At 43.7% G+C, this 20,428-nt stretch overlaps 1 protein-coding gene across 5 annotated transcripts in view; it reads right to left on the minus strand.

Moving 5' to 3' along the window:
* Positions 1 to 20,428, minus strand: part of dnah3 (dynein axonemal heavy chain 3) — a 292,437-nt gene that overhangs the window by 144,759 nt on the left and 127,250 nt on the right. For all 5 annotated transcript variants that reach the window (XM_070900963.1, XM_070900965.1, XM_070900961.1 and 2 more), the window contains 7 exons: positions 18,741 to 18,854; positions 16,033 to 16,209; positions 15,300 to 15,391; positions 12,083 to 12,302; positions 11,492 to 11,626; positions 4,572 to 4,683; positions 2,347 to 2,588 (listed from right to left, as the gene is read on the minus strand). In XM_070900963.1, coding sequence (XP_070757064.1) covers positions 2,347 to 2,588; positions 4,572 to 4,683; positions 11,492 to 11,626; positions 12,083 to 12,302; positions 15,300 to 15,391; positions 16,033 to 16,209; positions 18,741 to 18,854 — 1,092 coding nt within the window. The remainder of the gene's footprint in view (positions 1 to 2,346; positions 2,589 to 4,571; positions 4,684 to 11,491; positions 11,627 to 12,082; positions 12,303 to 15,299; positions 15,392 to 16,032; positions 16,210 to 18,740; positions 18,855 to 20,428) is intronic.

Here is a 20,428-nt window from a genome sequence, read left to right on the forward strand (position 1 = left end):
AAGAAGATGGGGGGGGAAGAGAAGAAGATGGGGGGGGAAGAGAAGAAGATGGGGGGGGAAGAGAAGAAGATGGGGGGAAGAGAAGAAGATGGGGGGAAGAGAAGAAGATGGGGGGAAGAGAAGAAGATGGGGAGGGAGAAGAGAAGAAGATGGGGGGGGAAGAGAAGAAGATGGGGGGGGAAGAGAAGAAGATGGGGGGGGAAGAGAAGAAGATGGGGGTGGGGGAAGAGAAGATGGGGGGGGGAAGAGAAGAAGATGGGGGGGGAAGAGAAGAAGATGGGGGGGGAAGAGAAGAAGATGGGGGGGGAAGAGAAGAAGATGGGGGGGGGGGAAAGAGAAGAAGATGGGGGGGGGGGGGAAGAGAAGAAGATGGGGGTGGGGGAAGAGAAGAAGATGGGGGGGGGGGAAGAGAAGAAGATGGGGGGGGGGAAGAGAAGAAGATGGGGGGGGGGAAGAGAAGAAGATGGGGGGGGGGAAGAGAAGAAGATGGGGGGGAAGAGAAGAGAAGAAGATGGGGGGGAAGAGAAGAGAAGATGATGGAGGGGGGGGAGAAGAGAAGATGATGGGGGGGGGGGGAGAAGAGAAGATGATGGGGGGGGGGGGGAGAAGAGAAGATGATGGGGGGGGGGAGAAGAGAAGATGATGGGGGGGGGGAGAAGAGAAGATGATGGGGGGGGGGGGGGAGAAGAGATGATGATGGGGGGGGGGGGGGGGAGAAGAGAAGATGATGATGCCGGGCTGCTGCCGCCGCCGACTCTTCGTGCGGGGGCCCCCCCCAGCGAGAGGCCGGGCGGGTGGGCCCCACCGCCAAGGTAAGATGCGCAGGTCACTCGGCCGGGGATAGGGGCGACGTCCCTTCAGCCTGGGATAGGGTCGTCACCCCGGAGACAGGACGCCAGCAGCTACTGTGCATGCGTGCAGCTGCCGGCACTGTTTTCGGCGCAGAGCTGTAGCTCCGCCCCCAGCAGCTCCTGCTGCGCCGTGCCGAGGTGGAATTGGGCCTACAGCTATTGGAGAATCGCGAGGTAAGTATTAGGCGCAATTTTTGTTCTATAAATTAGGCGGGCCTCTCCGATGTGCGCTGTTCTAGCGGCCGGCCAAAACCTGACCCCATAGAATGGTTACAGTGCAGAAGGACAGCCATTCAGTTCGTCAAGCCTGCGCCAGCTTTCTGCAAGAGCGCTTCAGCTCGTCCCACTCCCCCACACTTTCTCCGCAGCTCTGCAATTTATTTCCTTCAGGTACTTATCCAATTCGCTTTTGAAAGTCACGATTGAATTTGCCTCCACCACCCTTTCAGGTTAGATCGCAAAACCATTTGCTGCGAAAAAAAGTTTTCCTCATGTCGCTTTTGGTTCTTCAGCAATCACCTTAAACCGGTGTCCTCTGGTTCTCGACCCTTCCACTAATGGGAACACTTTCTCTCTATCTACTCGGTCTAGACCTCTCATGATTTTGAACACCTCTATCAAATCTCCTCTCAACCTTCTCTGTTTTAAGGAGAACAACTCCAGCTTCTCCAGTCTATCTTTTCTGCACTCTCTCGAAGGCTTTCACATCCTTCCTAAAGTGCATTGCCCAGAATTGGACACAATACTCATCATAACTTCCTTGCTTTTGTACTCTATGCCTCTATTTATATAACCCAGGATCCCATATGCTTTTTTTAAACCGCTTTCTTAACCTGCCCTGCCACCTTCAATGATTTGTGCACATATACCCCCCAGGTCTCTCTGTTCCTGCATTCCCTTTAGAATTATACCCTTTAGTTTATATTGCCTCTCCTCATTCTTCCTACCAAAATGTATCACTTCGCACTTTTCTGCGTCAAATTTCATCTGCCACATGCCCACCAATTTCACCAGCCTGTCTACGTGCTCTTGAAGTCTATCACTATCCTCCTCACTGTTCATTATATTTCCAAGTTTTGTGTCATCTGCAAATTTGGAAATTGTGCCCTGTACATCCAAGTCTAAGTCTTAATATATATCAAGAAAAGCAATGGTCCTAGTTCCGACTCCTGGGGAACACCACTGTATATCTTCCTCCAGTCCAAAATACCATTCACCACTACTCTCTGTTTCCTGTCACTTAGCCAATTTCATATCCATACTGCCTTTTATTCCATGGGCTTCAATTTGCTGGCAAGCCTATTATGGGGCACTTTATCAAACACCTTTTGAAAGAAAGAGTTAGCAGAGGAAGGATGGGAGGAGGCTAGAGTGGAGTATAACCACCAGCATGAATTGGTTGGGCCAAACGGCGTGTTTCTGTGCTGTATAGTCTATGTAACTCAATGTAATTTCTGCACAAGTTTATCAAACTCTTCAATAAACATCCACCTACTTTCTTGTTATCATCCAAGACAGTGTTCATATTTTCAATCCAAACCGCATCAACAGGTCCATCAAATACAATCCACTTTCTGTAATCGGTAACAGAAGTTGCTTGTAAACGAAAGGTTGTGGCAAGAATCCCATCTGTCCACTCATGGCTTACAGGATCAAAGGAGCCGTACAGCTGGCCCATGGTTACAGCTTTAGGATTAATTATAGAATATTCAACAGCATACTCGTCCATTAATTTAGCTTAAAAATAAAACAAATGAAACACGTAAGAAGAGGATTCACAACTATTCAAGTCCACCAATTCAGTTTGCATTTTTCTATTTCAGCACTCACTACTGACACTGAAATATATTTTCCAGTTAGAGGCGGGTTCGGGTTGGGATTCAGTTTTTTAAACTCTTCAGCCACCCACCTGATCCCAACTCACCCGGTTTTTGGGATTAAAGCTCTCCCCACGGTAGTGGGTGTGGGCGGATTTTTGAACAGTGCCCAAGACTGACACAAAGCCAGCAGCCGCTCCATCTGCCCATTTGTGCTGGCCTGCGCCATTTATTAGCATGCCGCAGCTTGCCAGTTCTGAGATGGCAGGAAATCAGCCGGCTCTCCAGCCAGCCAGCGGGAGGGGCGGGTGGTAACGAGATTAGGGCAGGGGCTCAAATTGAAAACTTCCTGGACCATATTTTGAGTGGCCCCCAGCAGATTGCCTGATACAACTGGGTGGAGCGTGCGCAGTGCATGCTCTTCCCATTTGTATCTGAATATTGCAAGCGGAGTTGTAGAACCGGCATACGATCCCGATATGCATATCTGAGCAGCCTGTTTCAAACTGAAAATTGTAATTTGTCATACGCCACTGATACAATTCAGTTCATTGTGATGGACGATTATCGAATGCACAGAAGCCATTTGGTTTTATTCTGTACTGGTGTTATTCTCTACATGAGCCACTGAGTTTAATCTATTCTTCTGCTTGCTCCCACATACCTCTATATCTGTTAAATTGCACACAAATGTCTTTATATATCCTTATTCAAATCTACTTTAGTATACACAAACATCAAATTCTGTTTGAGGAAGTCAACAAGCCTTGAAATTACACCATAAACCACGAAGGTTTACAGCGCAGGAGGCCACCTGGCTCATCGTGCCTGTGCCTTTTTGCGACCCAGAATTAATCCCAATTCACGTGCTCTCCCCATAGCCCTGTGTCTTCCTTTGCTTTTAATATTTATCTAATTTTTCTTTCGAAAAATGCAATTGTCTCTGCCTGAACCATTCCCCATGGAAAAGCATTCTGTGCTCTAACACTCAGTGTGAAAAGTATTTTCCTAACCTCTTTCACACAAACACATTAGTCTGAACTTTCTCTTTCCATTATTTTAACGGAAGTTGTAACCCATTGATTTTAGCAGGCCAATGCCTCTACTAAAATAGCAAAAGAATTTGAATGAACACATTAAGTAATGACTTAAGTTGAAGGCATTAAAAATGTATCCCATACAGTATTCAATACGATTAATATGGGTTAGCTGACAATAATGTATCAATCACCATTACATTATAATATATACAAAATTTGCATGTCAATGCATTGTGCTGCTACATTATTCCATTTACTTTGCTTGCTGACATAATCACAGTCATATTTACCATAGCAGGAGGTAACAAAATAGACAAGTGAGTCACAAATACCACAGAAGTGCTTCAATCTATAAAGTCCCTAAACATTTCCTCCCCTCCCTGCCCCCCACCCCCCCACCCACCCACACACACACACACATACACCGCCCACGCACCCTTAGCTAGCACTGATGGTTAGTCCTTACAGTCAGAGTGCTGAGCAAAATAGAACCTGTAAGACTGGTACTAATATTCCTCACCCCATGGCAGTATAAAAATACCACTGTGCCAGCGAAATGCCCACATGTGTCAAATCCTAGCTGGAAAGCTGCAAGACCTTAATCCTGCTTTACAGTCTTGAAGTACATCATACATATAGTTTTATTGTAAATAATTGCATTTTTATCTGAAGAAGTTGGAAATTCCCTGATATGTTCAATTGGCTGAATCCTAGAATTGTGCCATTACAATGGCATTTTGCAAGCAATTGTCATATAAGAAAACACACATTATTAGTTTTGTGACAGCTAGCAAGATATATATTTATCTTATTTTGCAAAGATGCAACAGGTCACTTGCTGCATAAGTATCTGATAAACTTACCTGCATACAAATCACCAAGTGCTGCTGCTAACACTTTGAAGGCACAGGTTTTACCACCCATAGAATCGCCAACAATCATAAATCCATGACGTACTGACATCATCTCGTAAATCTGATGGAGCAAAGTATAAATTAACAGAATACTTCATTTCAGTCACTAGGTTATATCTCTTACAGAAACCTTGGTACAGAAACAAAGGATACATACATAAGCAATAAGACATATGCTACTTATATATACTACAAAGAAGCGGATACTAGTGTAACTTTAAAAAAAAATATTTACAACATGATTATCGTCCCTCACACTAAGAGTTAGGGATGGAATCTTTTCAGACACCATCAATAATCAGTAATTCCTCAGTCATGGGCTGATGCAGCGTTGACCCCTTATGCTTCTAAATTCCAAGGAATACAACCAATGTTCCCTCTAACATATTTTTTTTGTATGCGGTCCTATTAAATTTGCTGCCACGCATGCGCGATATTTTTTCCAGCTCGTCCAAGGCTGCACGGGACCTCTGGATTGATGCACAGCCACCTTAGGGGGAACATTGAATAGAACCCTACTTTGTGTAATCTCTCTAATTAAATCATTGGAGTCCAGGTTTTATTCTAGTAAATCTAAACTGCACTCCCTCTAAGGCCAATATATCCTTCCTAAGGTGTGGTGCCCAGAAGTGAGCACAGTACTCCAGGTGTGGTTAAACCAGTTACCATGTATAAATTTGCATCTATAAAGGCATCTTTAATGTAGTGAAACATCCTAAGATGCTTCACAATTGGGACATCGAGCATGTGTTTGGGGGAGGAGTTGGGGAGGTGATAGAAGGCATGGTCGAAGAAATAGATTTTGAGGCTTTCGAAGGTAGCACAAGATGTAGCAAGGCAGAAGGTATTAGGAATTCCAGAGTGCAGGGGCAGTAATGTGTGCTGGTTCTGTCATTGAAAATAGAATAAAAGGTAGGGAGGACTAGAATTGGAAGAGTGGATAGTACGAGCTGGCACATAAGACTATAAGGAATTGCAGAGCTAAGGTTAGCCCAAGGCTATGGAGGGATGTGTAGATAAGCTGGGCGATGAGGAACCAATGAAGGTTGGCAACAGTACGAGGGGGACAGGTCGGTGGGATTTAGTGCAAGATAGGATGTGGCCAGATGATTTTTAAAGGAGTTGGAGTTTGCTTAGGGTGGAGCTCAGAAAGCCAGCAAGGAAAACATTGGAGAAATCTAAATAAAAACAGAAAATGCTGGAAATACTCAGTAGGTCAGGCAGCATATGTGGAGAGAGAAGCAGCATCTGTGGAGCGAGAAACAAAGTTAACGTTTCAGGTCGATGACCTCCACAGATGCTGCCTGACCTGCTGAGTATTTCCAACATTTTCTGTTTTTATTTCAGATTTCCAGCATCCCCAGTATTTTGCTTTTGTACTGGAAAAGCCAAGCCTGGAAATGGAAACGGTGTGATGAGGGTCTCACCCTTTGCATAGATAGAAATTGTGAAAATTATGAAGGTCAACATAGGCAGTCTTGGCAATGCACCAGATGTGGGGTTTGAAGTTCACCTCAACTTCAATCCTGACACATGGGGTTCAGCCTGTGTGAGCAGCTGGGAATGAAAATTTTATCAGGAATTGAAGTGCAGAAGTTACTGACTGGAGCTAACCAGAATGATTTTGATCTGGTCAATTTGGAGAAACTTCTGGCTCATCCATAACTTGAACAGGCAAATGGATAGGAATGCAACACGTGAAGTTGAGGTTGATGGAGGAGAGGCAAAGATGGGAGTCATTGAATATATATGGAAACTAACCTTATGTTTTCAGATCATCATCATAGGCAGTCCCTCAAAATCGAGGAAGACTTGCTTCCACTCTAAAAGTGAGTTCTTAGGTGACTAGACAGTCCAATATGGGAATTACAGTCTCTGTCACAGGTGGGACAGACAGTTGTTGAAGGAAAGGGTGGGTGGGGAGTCTGGTTTGCCGCACGCTCCTTCCGCTGTCTGCGCTTGATTTCTGCATGCACTCGGCGACGAGACTCAAGGTGCTCAGCGCCCTCACGGATGCTCTTCCTCCACTTAGGGTGGTCTTTGGCCAGGGACTCCCAGGTGTCGGTGGGAATGTTGCATTTTATCAAGGAAGTTTTGAGGGTGTCCTTGAAACGTTTCCTCTGCCCACCTGGGGCTCGTTTGCCATGTGGGAGTTCCGAGTAGAGCGCTTGCATTGGGAGTCTTGTGTCAGGCATGAGAACAATGTAGCCTGCCCAATGGAGCTGGTCAAGTGTGGTCAGTGCTTCGATGCTGGGGATGTTGGCCTAATGTTGGTGCATCTGTTCTCCCAGGGGATTTGCAGGATCTTGCAGAGACATTGTTGGTGATATTTCTCCAGCGATTTGAGGTGTCTACTGTATATGGTCCACGTCTCTAAGGGTATCACTACAGACCATAAGCTTGGTGCCAGATTTGAGATCCTGATCTTCGAACACTCTCTTCCTCAGGCGGCCGAAGGCTGCGCTGGCGCACTGGAGGTGGTGTTGAACCTCGTCGTCAATGTCTGCCCGTGCTGATCATTGGCTCCTGAGGAATGGAAAGTGGTCCACATTGTCCAGGGCTGCGCCGTGGATCTTGATGACCTGGGGGGGGCAGTGCTGTGTGGCGGGGTCAGGTTGGTGGAGGACCTTTGTCTTACGGATGATGCAGCCCCGCTTGACCCCGGTCCGGACATGGATTGGGTCTGTGGTGGATCCACTGGTCAGGATCACAGCTTGCATGTTATCATGGAGCAGACGGAAGGTGGCGACAAACTTCTGGGGGCAGCCGAAATGGAGGAGGATGCTCCATAGTCCCTCACGGTTAACAGTGTCAAAGGCTTTTGTAATGTCAAATAAGGCCATGTACAAGGGTTTATGCTGTTCTCTGCATTTCTCCTGCAGTTGTTGCGCCGTAAAGATCATATCCATTGCATCCCGTAGTGGACAGAATCCGCACTATGACAGATAATGTTGCAAAGAAGTAGCGTGTAGATGAAGAATGACGGTTGGGGGTTTGGGGGTGTGCGGGGGAGGGGGGGGGGGGGGAGGTGCAGGGTGGGGGGGGGGGGGAGGTGATTTTGAAGGCTCAGGACTTATAGTTGGAGATATGCTGACCACACTGGGACAGGTACGAAAGGAATTATGAATGATTAATGCCATGGGGTGGACCATGTGATAGAAATGGTAGTAAAGAAAGGAGTAGTAAACCGCATCAAAGGCCATTTAAAAGTTGAAGAGCACAAGCAGGGATATTACACCATAGCCAAAGTCCCACAGGATATACGAACACACGAACAATGACGGACAGGTAAAGACCATTTGGCCCATCGAGCCTGTCCCACACAATTGCGATACCTTGTGTATCACAACATATACACTCCACCCCACCTAAAATCATGTGATCTCCTGGGAGAGACAAAAAAAAACATTTTTAATAACCCAAGCCAATTTTGGAAAAGAAAAATAAATCTGGAAAATTCCTCTCCGACCCATCCAGGCGATCGAAACTTGTCCAGGAGATCACTCTAGCCTTGAATTCCCTGCAGTACCTACCTTCTGTAAGAGGTGATCTCCGCCGCAGCCAGAAACAAATCGAGCTTTCGCTTGAAGAAATTCAGCGAGTCTGCATTCATCACGTGAAACGGCAGCATGTTCCAGAGGTCTACTATTGTCTGGGAAAAGAACCACCTCCTGAAGTCTAACTTAAATTTCGACCTATACAACTTAAATTTGTCCAGGTCCTGCCTAACCTATTTAATTGAAATAAATAGTCAGGTGGAACACCATCTATTCCCTTCATTATCTTATAAAACATCAATCAGATCCCCCCCCCCCCCCCCCCAAGTCTACGCTGCTCTAAGGTATAGAGTCCCAACTCTTTTAGCCTATCTTGATAACTAAGATGCTTTAGACTTGGAATTAGTCCAGTGGCCCTCTTCTGCACAATTTCTAGAGCCTCAATATCACCTACCATGCAAGGACACCAAAACTGGACACAGTATGCCAAGTGCGGCCTGACTAAGGTCTTGTACAAGGACAAAACAGTACGCCTTTTATACTCAATTGTTTAACGAATACATACCAACACCCTATTTGCTCTAGCTATCACTGCACGGCATTGCTCATGTACCTTTAAGAATGTATGCACTAGAATGCCCATATCGCTTTCTATCTCCACCATCTTTAATGCCTTTCCCTAGAGGGTGTATGAATGTTGAGCATTTGCCCACATGAATAACACTGCACTTATCCAAGTTATACATCATTTTCCAGTCTTGAGCCCAATCTCCAAACATATTAAGATCTGCCTGAAGCAAACGAGCATCTTCTATAGTTCTAACACTCGCACAGATCTTGGTATTATCTGCAAATTGTGCCTCAAACCCCAAAATCCAGAATAAAAATAGTAAAAAGCAACGGTCCCAACACTGATCCCTGCGGGACACCACTGGTGACCGGTCTCCAAACAGATCCAAATCCATCTATAACTAGTTTTTGCCTGTGTCCTGTCAGCCAATTCTGAATCCAACTCAATATATTACCGCTAATACCAGAGGCTCCGATCTTATAGAGAAGCCTCTTATGCAGTACCTTGTCAAAAGCTTTTTGGAAATCTAAGTAGACAATGGGGCCAAAATTCAGGTCCGCCAGAAGTCTGGCACATCTACCTTTTTTTTTTAAAAAGATGTTTTTACCATCGAGTCCGATGAGGCGGATTCGTGATCCATTTTCAGCACTTTTTTTTTGAGCGGACCATAATGGGGGCGGAAGTGCGGCGGTAAATGCTGGGGAGAGGTGGAAGTGGTGGCGGGACAGAGTCTCCACCGCTGTCACTCAACGGCAGAGCAGAGGCGATGTTAGTGTGCGCGTGTACGTCACCATATCTCTCCCCAGGAGCGATTTTTTTAGGTTCGGCCACTGAGCCACCAGGGAGGGTTTTGGCCAGGCCAGGCTGCCTGTTAGCGGCCCGGCCGAACCCGGGGCCATAATTGTCCAGATGATCAGTAAGTCGGCCGACAAAAAAAAAACATGGCAGTCGCGGCAGTGCGTCTTCCCCTTGAAGGTCCGCTGTGCTGCCGTGGCTCACACACAAAAAACAAGGTGCACTGACAGAAAATGCTGTCGGGGGCACCGCACGGCGGCTCGAGGATTTTTTTTAAAGTAAACTTTGCGCTGAGTGGGATGGAGGCGCGGGAGAGCAGCGGTGCGCGCTTTGATGACGCGCTTGAAGCGGTCGGCAGCAACGGGGCGGAAGTGGGGACCGCCCGATAAATCCCAGAGGTAAATTTGGATCGTGGTGGCCATTGGACTGCAATGTGGTGGCCAGTCGATTCCGCCGCATGGCCGCTGCAAAACGGCGGTAACGGGCCTTATCCGGACCCTGAATTTCAGTCCCAATGTATACTGGGCTTCCCTCATCCACCAACCTTGTAACCTTTTTAAAAATACAATGAGATTTGTGAGATACGGCCTCTTTTTTATAAAGCCGTGTTGGGTGTCCCTAATATGTCCCTCCTTATCCAAGTATTCATATACTGCATCACTTATGATTCCTTCAAGCATCTTACCTATTACTGATGTTAAACTGATGGTATCTGGTGACTGTTGATATATGGTGATATCTAGTGACTTTGTCAACTTGGTGCTGTGGGCAGGATGGATATCAGACTGAATAAATTAAAACAGGGAGTGACGTGGAATTGAGTGACGATGACATATTCAAGATTCCTAGAGGGGAAGAGGAAGTTAGTGGCAGGATAGTAGTTGGAAAGGTTATTGGGACCATGAATAGGTTTTTTGAGAGAGAGTTTTAATGCAAAGGTCTTTACAATGAATTCTTCGCTATCTCCAAGTACAATCCAAATACTGCAGAGGAACAAATTACTTTGTAAAATTTACATAAGAGATTTTCAACACTAACATTTGATTTTGTTTAAATTTCTGGCTCATCCAACTAGACTTGTCATTTTTCCTTGGTCACATGAAGCCCTTACATGCTCAATGCCTGAGGAATTGAAGCAGTAGATGTCAGCATACATTGAGTTGAGTGGAGTTAGTCGAGTGCTGAGGAGCTGGATTCAGAGAGCAATGTTGGGTCTTAACACAAGTAGTGAGTCTCATGAGGCATGGAGAAAAGATAGGGAAGCAGCTACAGAGAGTTGCTGGGATGGAGGGAAGCTGGCGGGGGAGGAAATGATATCGGAGGAGGAGACTGAGACAGCCGAAGGAATAGTCTCATGTTCAGAGATAAGGATAGAAGGAATGTGTGAGGGAGGTTAAAGAAGGCGAAGGAGTGCATGGTGTGTGCGATGAACTATAGTGGAGGCAGCAATGTTATTGCAGCAGCAGAACCATAAGTTAATCATGTCTAGGGGAGGCCTGAAAGTTCTTTCAATGCATTCTTCTCTATCTTTAAGTCCAATGCACATGTTTCAGTGTGACAATTTATTTTATTAACTTTATATACATGAGCTTTCAACATCTGTAGCGACAATGAATTTTTTTTAAATCCTGGCTTATCCAACCAGTTATGTTATTTTTACCATGTCATGTGAGCTCCATTTCTGCTGAAAGCCTAATTAGATTCTGGCATAACAGTGTGAAGCTCATTGGAACACCCTAATTTGTTGGTATTTATTTGGCAGCATAACACAGTGACTTGCTTCAGTAAATTAACCATTTGTGGATCAAAAAAGAATCCTGTCTAGTTTGTGCCTCCCTTAATAATTGTCCCTGGTAATAAAAAGGGAAAAAACACTTTCCCATTTGAAAGTGTTTGGGGAGGGTAAGGGAGATGGTCATTAAAAATCAGCAAGCACTACTAATTTATGCTTCTTGAAAAGGATAGGCTGACGGACTGATCACCAGCTTAAAACAATTTAAAGTGACCTGAATAATCTTCTCAATAAACCATGGAACAGGCTGAAGCTTCATTTTCTTGATGTTGTTCTTTATTGCATGAAGGAAAACCTCACGTTCCGGGACAGGGAGCACCACTCCAGGGAACAAGTCAGATATAATTCCCTAGAGCAACGAGACAGAGAGATTATATTTTAACAATGGCTTTTTATTATAACTCTGCATGTCGATCCCGATGGTGCTACGAGCGTTTTGATTTGAACACCTCGTTCTGGGCTAAAAACAGAAAATGCAGGTAATGCAAAGCCAGTCGATTAATATCTGAAAACAAAAGTTACATTTATCGTTGGGTCTCATCCAAATTATTATCTTTTCAGATGCCTGATCGGCATTTTCAGTTTTTGCTTCATATTTCCAACGGTTGAGGTTTTCTTTTTACTTAAAACTGAATGCTGTGCTGCATCACTTTCAAACTGTGCATGGCTTGTATATCTGCATTATTTACTTACTGCATTAGATAATCATTTTCAGAGTTCTGGTCACAATTAATCAGCTGTGCATGTCAGACTCAATTTCTCTCAGTGCATTTTTTTTTAAAGAAGTTGAAAAATATATATATACCTGAAACAGAGGTACATCCTGGGCCAAAAATTTGGCTAAGTTCACATCCAACAGGGCTCTTAACAGCAGTACACTCTCATTGTCTACTGGGAATTTTAGCTTCAGGTTTCCAGCTGCGGTCAGGACTGACTTTACTGCACGCATACCATAATCATAGTGATGCTGTGATGATAACTGTTCAGAGCACAGACGGTAGGTAGCCACAATCTTCTGGGAAAGACTGGAGGAGGGATGGGTGGGTGGGGGTTGAAGAGAAGCATGTAACAAAAAAAGATGCACTAGTCCTTTAACTTTTACTTTATTTTGTCAAACACAATTATTTTGAGTCATAATAATGTTCAGAATTAGCAGAGATGAAGAAACACAACAACAGGCAATCTATTGAGAAAGAGAGTTATACCACGTAATACTGTAGACTAAAGCTTTAGTGCGACAGATCCACCATTCATACAATAGATTTTTTGCCATGACAGGCTGGGTTTTGGGAGAGCAGCCCAAGAAGCCCACTCTCCCAAATTTACTTTTAAGCTGTATTGCCAGTCTCCCAGTGAACCAGATATAAACTGTGTTCCAAGAGAAAAGGCATGTGCAGATGGGCCATGATAAATTGGCCACTGCAGACTTACAACATCGTATGTGGGACACGGGTGTATACTTGCGGACATAGGCCCCGAAAATGTGCAGTGCGTCGATCCACCCATCAGTGACCTCTGGTGCTGATCCTGCCAAAATATGTGGGGTCATGGGTAGGTCACCTAATTTAAGTAATCCTGGGGGGCACCTCCATTTCTAGAATTTGGTTGCCAAAGGAAGACAGAAACTGCAGCCTATGGTGCCGTGTCTGGGCAGTGGTTTCCAAGACCACCACCCCAAGGATGTTTCAATGCTGCCCATCGGTAGCATTTTTTTTAATAAGGGGATCAAAAAACAGCCTTAACATTTTTTTCTATTGTTGGAAGTCCAAGCGAAGGCCCAAGCCTGGACCTCCAAGTGGGTACTACTTCTGCCATACTGCCGGTATGATTGGTCACAATGCTCCTCCCTCTGACATGGGTAGTTGCAGGCTTCATTCCAAATATCTCATGGAAGCCACTGGGAAATGCTTGGACCTAGGGTCCTGCCCTAATTTGCAGCCCTTCCACTGCATTTCTGCCAGACTTATTGAGGGAATACACAGGAAGGGCTGTGGATTTTCGGCCCCATAATATCATCAAGGAGACGTACTCATACACAGTGACGACCATGTTGCCACTCATGCACACTTTTCCAGGGTACAATTAGATTAGAGGCAGGCGTTAAGCCCAAGAGAAAACAGGTCATATTGTCCACCTATCGAAAGGGATCCCGCAGCTTTATCTTCATCTGACTGCTGGCTGTGGGAGAACCAGGTTATGGAAACCTCTAGGCAAAGAACAATTCAAAATAGCGAATGAGACTTCATTAAAGAATCCTACCAGATTTAGATTATAGCTATCATAGGTTATGGAAAAAAAAAGCAGGTTCGTCTGATTGCTTGACTCGTATTTAATTGGTACATAATGTGGAATAAAAATTTAAATAGTATTATCGCTACTGGTGCTCATGAGGTAAAACTCATTAATGTGATCAGATGTTTTAATGACTGATGCATATATTGGGGGTGGAAATTTGCGGTCGAAGGCTTCCTGCAGGCAAATGTCTCCGACTGAAAACAATTTTACTAAAATATCTGGTGGTCCTGGAGGAAGGTACGATTGCAGTCGGAGGCCTCCATTCACTGTGTAGGGTACGGGAACATACAACCCAGGTACGCAAGTGCAGCCTGGGATCACATGGGCCTGGACCAACAATGAACATCCAGGTATTCTCATTGATAATAATGGGAGTTCTGTTTCTACAAATTGACATTACTATCAATGAGAATACCCCTAAAAAATACAGAAACACAACACAATAAATTAAAAAAAACACCTCACATATTTAAAATTAATTGAAATTGAGTTTAATTAAATGTTTTAGAAAAATAATAATTTTTTTGAAATTTTTTTTAATATGTTTTAATAGGATTAAAAATAAATTTACCTTAATGGACAGGGTTTTTAAATATAAAAATAAGTGATTACATTTAATTTTTCTATATTTTAAAACGCTTACGCTGGTAAAAGTAGGCTATACACCTGTTTTTACCAGGTGTAAGAGTTTGAAGGACATTCGTTGGGCAAGAGTTGGGCAAATAGCTCAATCTCTGCCCCGCGGATGTCCTTGTCCCAGGGATGCTGTGTGATCTGTCAAAAGACATTTTGACAGATTGCAAAAACTGGTTCTTGCCGCATGCGCATTGCGCGCCGAGAACCGGCATTTGCGAGGTCTTTTCGGGTGTGTGCACACATCATAAGCACCTGGAGAGGCCGCAATTTTCGGTCCAATATCAAATAGATATAGAGGCAAAAGTCCTTGGCGATTCACTGGTTTTCCACCGTAACTTTGGCAGGTGAACAGAGGAATCCACAGGAAAACGGCAGAGTCACGGCATTTCTGGCAGTTTCCCCTTTGCCTTGTAAGGGGTGGAATCTCTGTCTGCCACTTACAAGGCAAATAACAGTAAGAGGGCCAGTGCAAATGGCTCCCTACACTAGGAGTTTCTGCTTCTTTGGTTCAGTTTGGACCTGGCGTGTTAGTGGAGGACGATATACCCAGTGAGGTGAGACATACCAGCGTCCACATGTACAGATGTAAGCCCCATTGGTCACGTCTAGGCCAAAAAAGCAGTCCACACCCCCAAAGAAAGCCTTTTTAAGAAAGAGATTGCCCACCTGCAACACAGGGGGTCAAGGAAGATATGGCTTGTGTCAGAGGGAGAGGTAAGAGCAATCCCTCCAAGGCGGTCAAGGGCCAGAGTTTCCGACCACCATAAACAACCATAACTCAAAATGGAACTTGCACCCATCTGTCGTGTGGTAATGAGATGTCCTCCCACTCATCCCACAAGTGCAGGGTCAGTACTGGATGGCACCGGCAGGCATGATCCCACACAGATTTTTGGTGTCCTGGTAGATACAGATAAGAGATACTTATGGCTATTGTTATAGAATCACAGAATAATAGAATAGTACAGCACAGAAGCAGGCCATTCGGCCCATCGATTCTGCACCGGCTCTTTCGAAGAGTAGTCCAGTTAGTCCCACTCTAAAAAGTTGTAAAAGGATTTAAAATAGCCGAAAATTAATTTGCTCCTTACCTTCGTGAATCAATAAACCCCATTGAATAAAGAGAAATTTCACCAATCAGAGCGTAGTCTGGAACCATCATAGCGACTGTACGGAACAATGCCTGGAGAAATTAGAGCAACAGATGCATTAAAAAGAAATCAGCAATGCAAAGGGAAATCAATAAGATCCAACCCTTCATACCCTATGATAGGAATGAACCCAAATGTCAAGTTAGGATGCTCTCCTTCACTTGAATCCGTGACACCAGTAATGCTTCAGCGCCCCCACCCTCCCTCTCCGCCACCCCCCCACTCCCCCTAAGGGCTACGGTATCCTTTGTGCACCAAATCCAAAAATAACCTGGATATGGAGTTTATTTCATTAACTGCAAATTCTAATTCCAAAAACAGCTAAAGACATCTCATCAAAGGCACTTAGCATTAAATCTTTGCTTTAGCTCATAGCTATTATATCATATTAAGGAAAAAAATATTATTGTAGGGAATGGAGAAGGAAAATAACTTGAGGCATATACTTCAAAAAAGCACCTCAAAGAAATATTTCAGCTCTTAAATGGTTAGGAACATGTTTTTGTGACAAATATAGTGAGAAAATCAACCTGCATAGTGCAACATTTTTACCTGCCTTTTAAATTTGTTTTAATATATATTATATGCTACCATTTCCAAAGTTAATTTAAATACCAGCATTTGTCCAATACTTTATTACATCACAAAATTAGGGGAAAAAATTGATATTTACCTTGAGATTGTCTGGAAGCTCAGCTCGACCTGCGTACCCAGGATTCATAGTAATAAAGACCGAACATGTTGGGTCGAGAGAAATTTCTGTACCCTCAAAGTGAAATGTCTTAAGATTGCGTATAATTGCTTGTTGAATACTGAGAATCTGTTGTGCCACTACAGAAAGCACTTCAACCTAAGGATCAACATAATAACCCAATACTGTTATCACTGAGATTTTAAAACTCCGCATTACTTGTCATTTCTGTGCACCATTATGTGGACCATAAGGGATAATAAATGAATAATTTTGTATTTTAAAGCAGGCTGATACTGTTCTGAATAATTAGGAAATATTCAGGAAGACACCAAACTGGTATCAAAAGTCACCTTAAATATTCCCAAAGAACTGGCATGTAATTTGAAACACAAAAGAGAGAGAATAACTGGTGCGCTAAATCTATAAAATTATAGACATATCAGTGCAGTATGATACTGTACTATACAGGCAGTTAAAATTAGGTCAGGTCATTTACCCACTCTGATCCCGCTGCCTTCCCACCATATCTTGATGCTAAACTGCTCTTTTGAACAGGAGGGCGGAACACCCACAGGAAGGAAGTAGGTGCTCTTTAAATATGCAGATGGGACTTAAACTTATTTGTCTCAGTAACCAGCCCAAATCTGGCAGTGCAGTCACATGATAGTAGAGGTAAAAATATTGGGGTTGCTCAAAGTAGAATTGGATACTGTGAGGGAAGAATTAGGGTAGTAGGTGCTGATCTTTTCTCATCTCTGATGTCTTATTTTTATTTGATTTGATTTTAATTGATTTTATTTTATTTGGCCTTTCAAAAATGGGCTCCTCACATCTATCCATACTTAGTAAAATCAGTCAAAATCATGTGCCCTGTAAACATTTTCTGTAGGCTTTTCAATGTTAATTATGTCCACATCCATCTTACATCTGGTGACATCTACCCGGTAACTTTTAATAGAATTTACCTATTAATGTGATGTTGTGAGATGCTGGAATACTTTAAAATTGCTTTGGGTCTGTATGCAGTTGCAGGCTCTTGCCACTGGTGACACCGTGGAGTACTATATCCCTCCTCTTGGCTCCGAATCGGTCATAGAATCATACAGGAGGCTATTTGGCCCATCGCATCTGTTCCTGCTCTTTGTTGGAGCAATCCAATACAAATTCAAATACCCGCAGCCCCCCCTCTAACCCATGCTTGCTCCATAGCCCGCATCTTCCGCTGCCTCAAATATTTATTCAATAATTCCCTTAAAAGACACAACTGTCTCAACCACTCCCAATGACAAAACATTCCGTGCTCCTACATTCCGTGTTTTTTCCACACTCTGTTATAATTTTAAATTGATGACCCCTCATCACTGACTCCTCAACCAGAGGAAATAATCTTTTCCTATTCCCTCTATCAAAATCCTTCATAATTTAAGAACCTCTGTTAAATCTTCTCCCATCTCCAGCGTATATATGGTATTTCAAGCACTTCTTTATAACTGTTGTCGCCCATCCCTGGCATCATCCTGGTGATCTTTGTTGTATGCTCTCTAATATATTTTCCATAAAGAAACACCCAAAATTACGCACAGTAATCCAAGTATGGCCGAATCAGTGTTATGTATGAATTTATTACTTTGTTGCCCTTGTACTCTCTGTCCCGATTTAGAAATCCCAAATCCTACTGGCTTTTTTATGGCTTTATCCTCCTGTACACACAGATAAAGTTGTAGAGAAGACCAACAGCACTTTCAGGGGAATTATGTGTTTGAACCTTGGGCTCAAGGGCGCCCTACAGTACCTTTCCATTAAGCATATAGATCCATTCCTTGTTTTTCCTCCTAAAATGTATTACCTTACACTTATTCACATTATATTGCATCTGCCACCTGTCTGCCTAATCCACTAACATGTCATTTTGAAGTCTCTTACAGTCTTACCTTTATGTCACCAATTTTTAAGATTGTGTTCCAAATATCAGGTTCCTGGACTGGAATGAATTGAAGTAATCAGTGTGTTACAGGGAGAATGCAGGTTTAATCCCTTGTCTGCGCAGAGTTAAATAATCTCAGCCAGATAGTAGTAGGAACACTAAATTTGTTCTCATCACACCTGAGTTAGTGAGGGGGTGTGGGGGGATTCAAACCAGGGCTCCTGCTCCCGATTGCCACCGAATGATCTCCACTGAAAGGGTTTGTGTACAAATGTTGGGTAAGGACGTGCTCAATTACTGCTTTTTATTTTACCCTAATTGCCTATGATGGATGACCTACCAACACTCACTGTCTTGATTCACTTGGTCAAGGTGCTGGAGAGTGGCTGACACTCATGGAAATGTGCATCTGTGAATGGAGAGAGAAGGGGAGAATACTGGACTTTTGAAAAGGGGAACAAAAAAAGAGTAGGGGAAACAAAGACATAAAAGAGCTTAGCTCAGAAGGTTATAAGTTCAAACCCCACTGCAGGAATTGAGTGCAGATGCTTAAGTAAAGTTCCGAGAGATTGTTGCATTGTCACAAGTGCCATCTTTCAGGTGAAACTGGAGAACTCAAGCTCTACCCTTTGCAAATTCCAACTCATTTAGAATTCCACCTCATTTAGAATTCCACTGCCTGAATCTCAACAAAGAAGAAAAGTAATCCAAATTAAACATCCATGACTCTATGGTCCTGATCTTTCTTAGTCGGTTTAATTACCTCTATCCTGTTGAACTCATCAAAGCAGGCCCAAGCCCCAGATTGGGCCAGACCCTTGAAGAATTTTCCCATAGCTTTATAATCCAGACCATCAGAGCAGTTGAAAACTACACACTGTAAAGACAGAAAAAAAGTGAGTGAAGCAGAACATCAAACCCAACAGCAACATCTAACATTTCTTGTAACTCATTAGGGAGATTGATGACAAACAAGGTTAATGGCGGAGTGGCTCAAATTGTCCAGCAATTTGTGGTGATTTGCCACTCAAGCTGTGTGATTGAGATCATTACAGATGGCACATTTTTGGTAACTTTATGGACCAGAACTTGCTGGGAGAATAACGGCGAGTTAATTGCACATGCCGTTATTAGTGTGCAAAGAAACAGTAATTTGTGGCGAGGAAGAGACACAGCGTGAGTGGCAAATCGTCACAAATTGCTGGACAATTTGCGCCACTCCACCGTTAACCTGGTTTGCCATTAATCTCCCCAATGAGTTTCAAGAAATTCCTGCATTTGCGCTGTTAAAACAATGTAAACTCGCCGCAGGAAGTTAAGACTGGTATTTAGCGATGAGATTTATGTTCCTGCAATTCCACTTGATCTCAGAAAGGGAATAATTGAAACTGTGGAGTCTCACTCCTGCAAGGACTAAATTGTTCCTAGAGGTTTTTTTACATTTTATATTAATAATTTTTTTCCTTACATTTCCATGGTTAAGGAGATAGACTGTTTAGCCCGTCATTGACCTCATACTTCCAGCAATTTGCAGTACAAATATTGTTTGAGCTGAAGAGGAAAAAATTCCAACTCATGGGGCACATCGTTAGATACCCCGTTCCAGCACATTCTGGGCCAATATGTTTACCAATTTGATTTTCATTAGGCTGTAACCTGCATTAAAATAAAGACATGGGGGTAAATTTTCATCCTCACCGCCTGGGCAGTAATCTACCGGAGCAGATCGCCTGCCTGTTGTAGAACCTGCCTGATTTTTATTCTTTCCGCTCCACCAGATTACCATCCAGGTGGTGAAGATGAACATTTTCCCCAGTAGTGCTTGATAAAGATCTTTCTCTTCTCTTTTAATTTTGAAATGAGATGCCACATCACAAGACTACACATGATCTAACTGGTCACGTATTAGAAGTGGAACTACCTTAAGGTTCCATTCAAAGGATAGTTTGTCTCTTTTTTATTTTAAAATTGAATATGATATCTGATACGTACTTACTACACAGTATAAATGCACACGAGGCCCATGCTTGAGAGGTCGTCAGTCTATGACCTGTCCTTTATTCCTTAGCACTCAAGTGATGAAGGTGGGTGGAGCTTCCCCTTTTATACCTGAAGGTCCAGGTTAGGAGTGTCTCCCACCTAGTGGTCAATGTTCTCACGGTGTACAACTTAGGTCAGGGTTATAATGCTGGTTGAATACATAACATCACTTCCCCCCCCAAAGTCTAATTGGGATCACAGGTTGAGTCTCTCTGGTGGTTTACGCTCCCTTGTAGAGCGCCTGAGTTGGGGCTCCGGTTGTTGGGCGCTGGCCTGGGTGTCTGCTGTTTGCAGTGCCTCAGGCCTGTCCGGACTGCCCACAGTGACTGGGCTCTCCTCCCTTTGGTTCCGGTGTTCGGTCACCTGTGGTGGAGTGAACTCTATATCGTGTTCTTCCTCTGCTTCTTCTAT

This window comes from Pristiophorus japonicus, chromosome 15, assembly GCF_044704955.1.
Source record: "Pristiophorus japonicus isolate sPriJap1 chromosome 15, sPriJap1.hap1, whole genome shotgun sequence".
Classification (NCBI taxonomy): Eukaryota; Metazoa; Chordata; class Chondrichthyes; family Pristiophoridae; genus Pristiophorus; species Pristiophorus japonicus.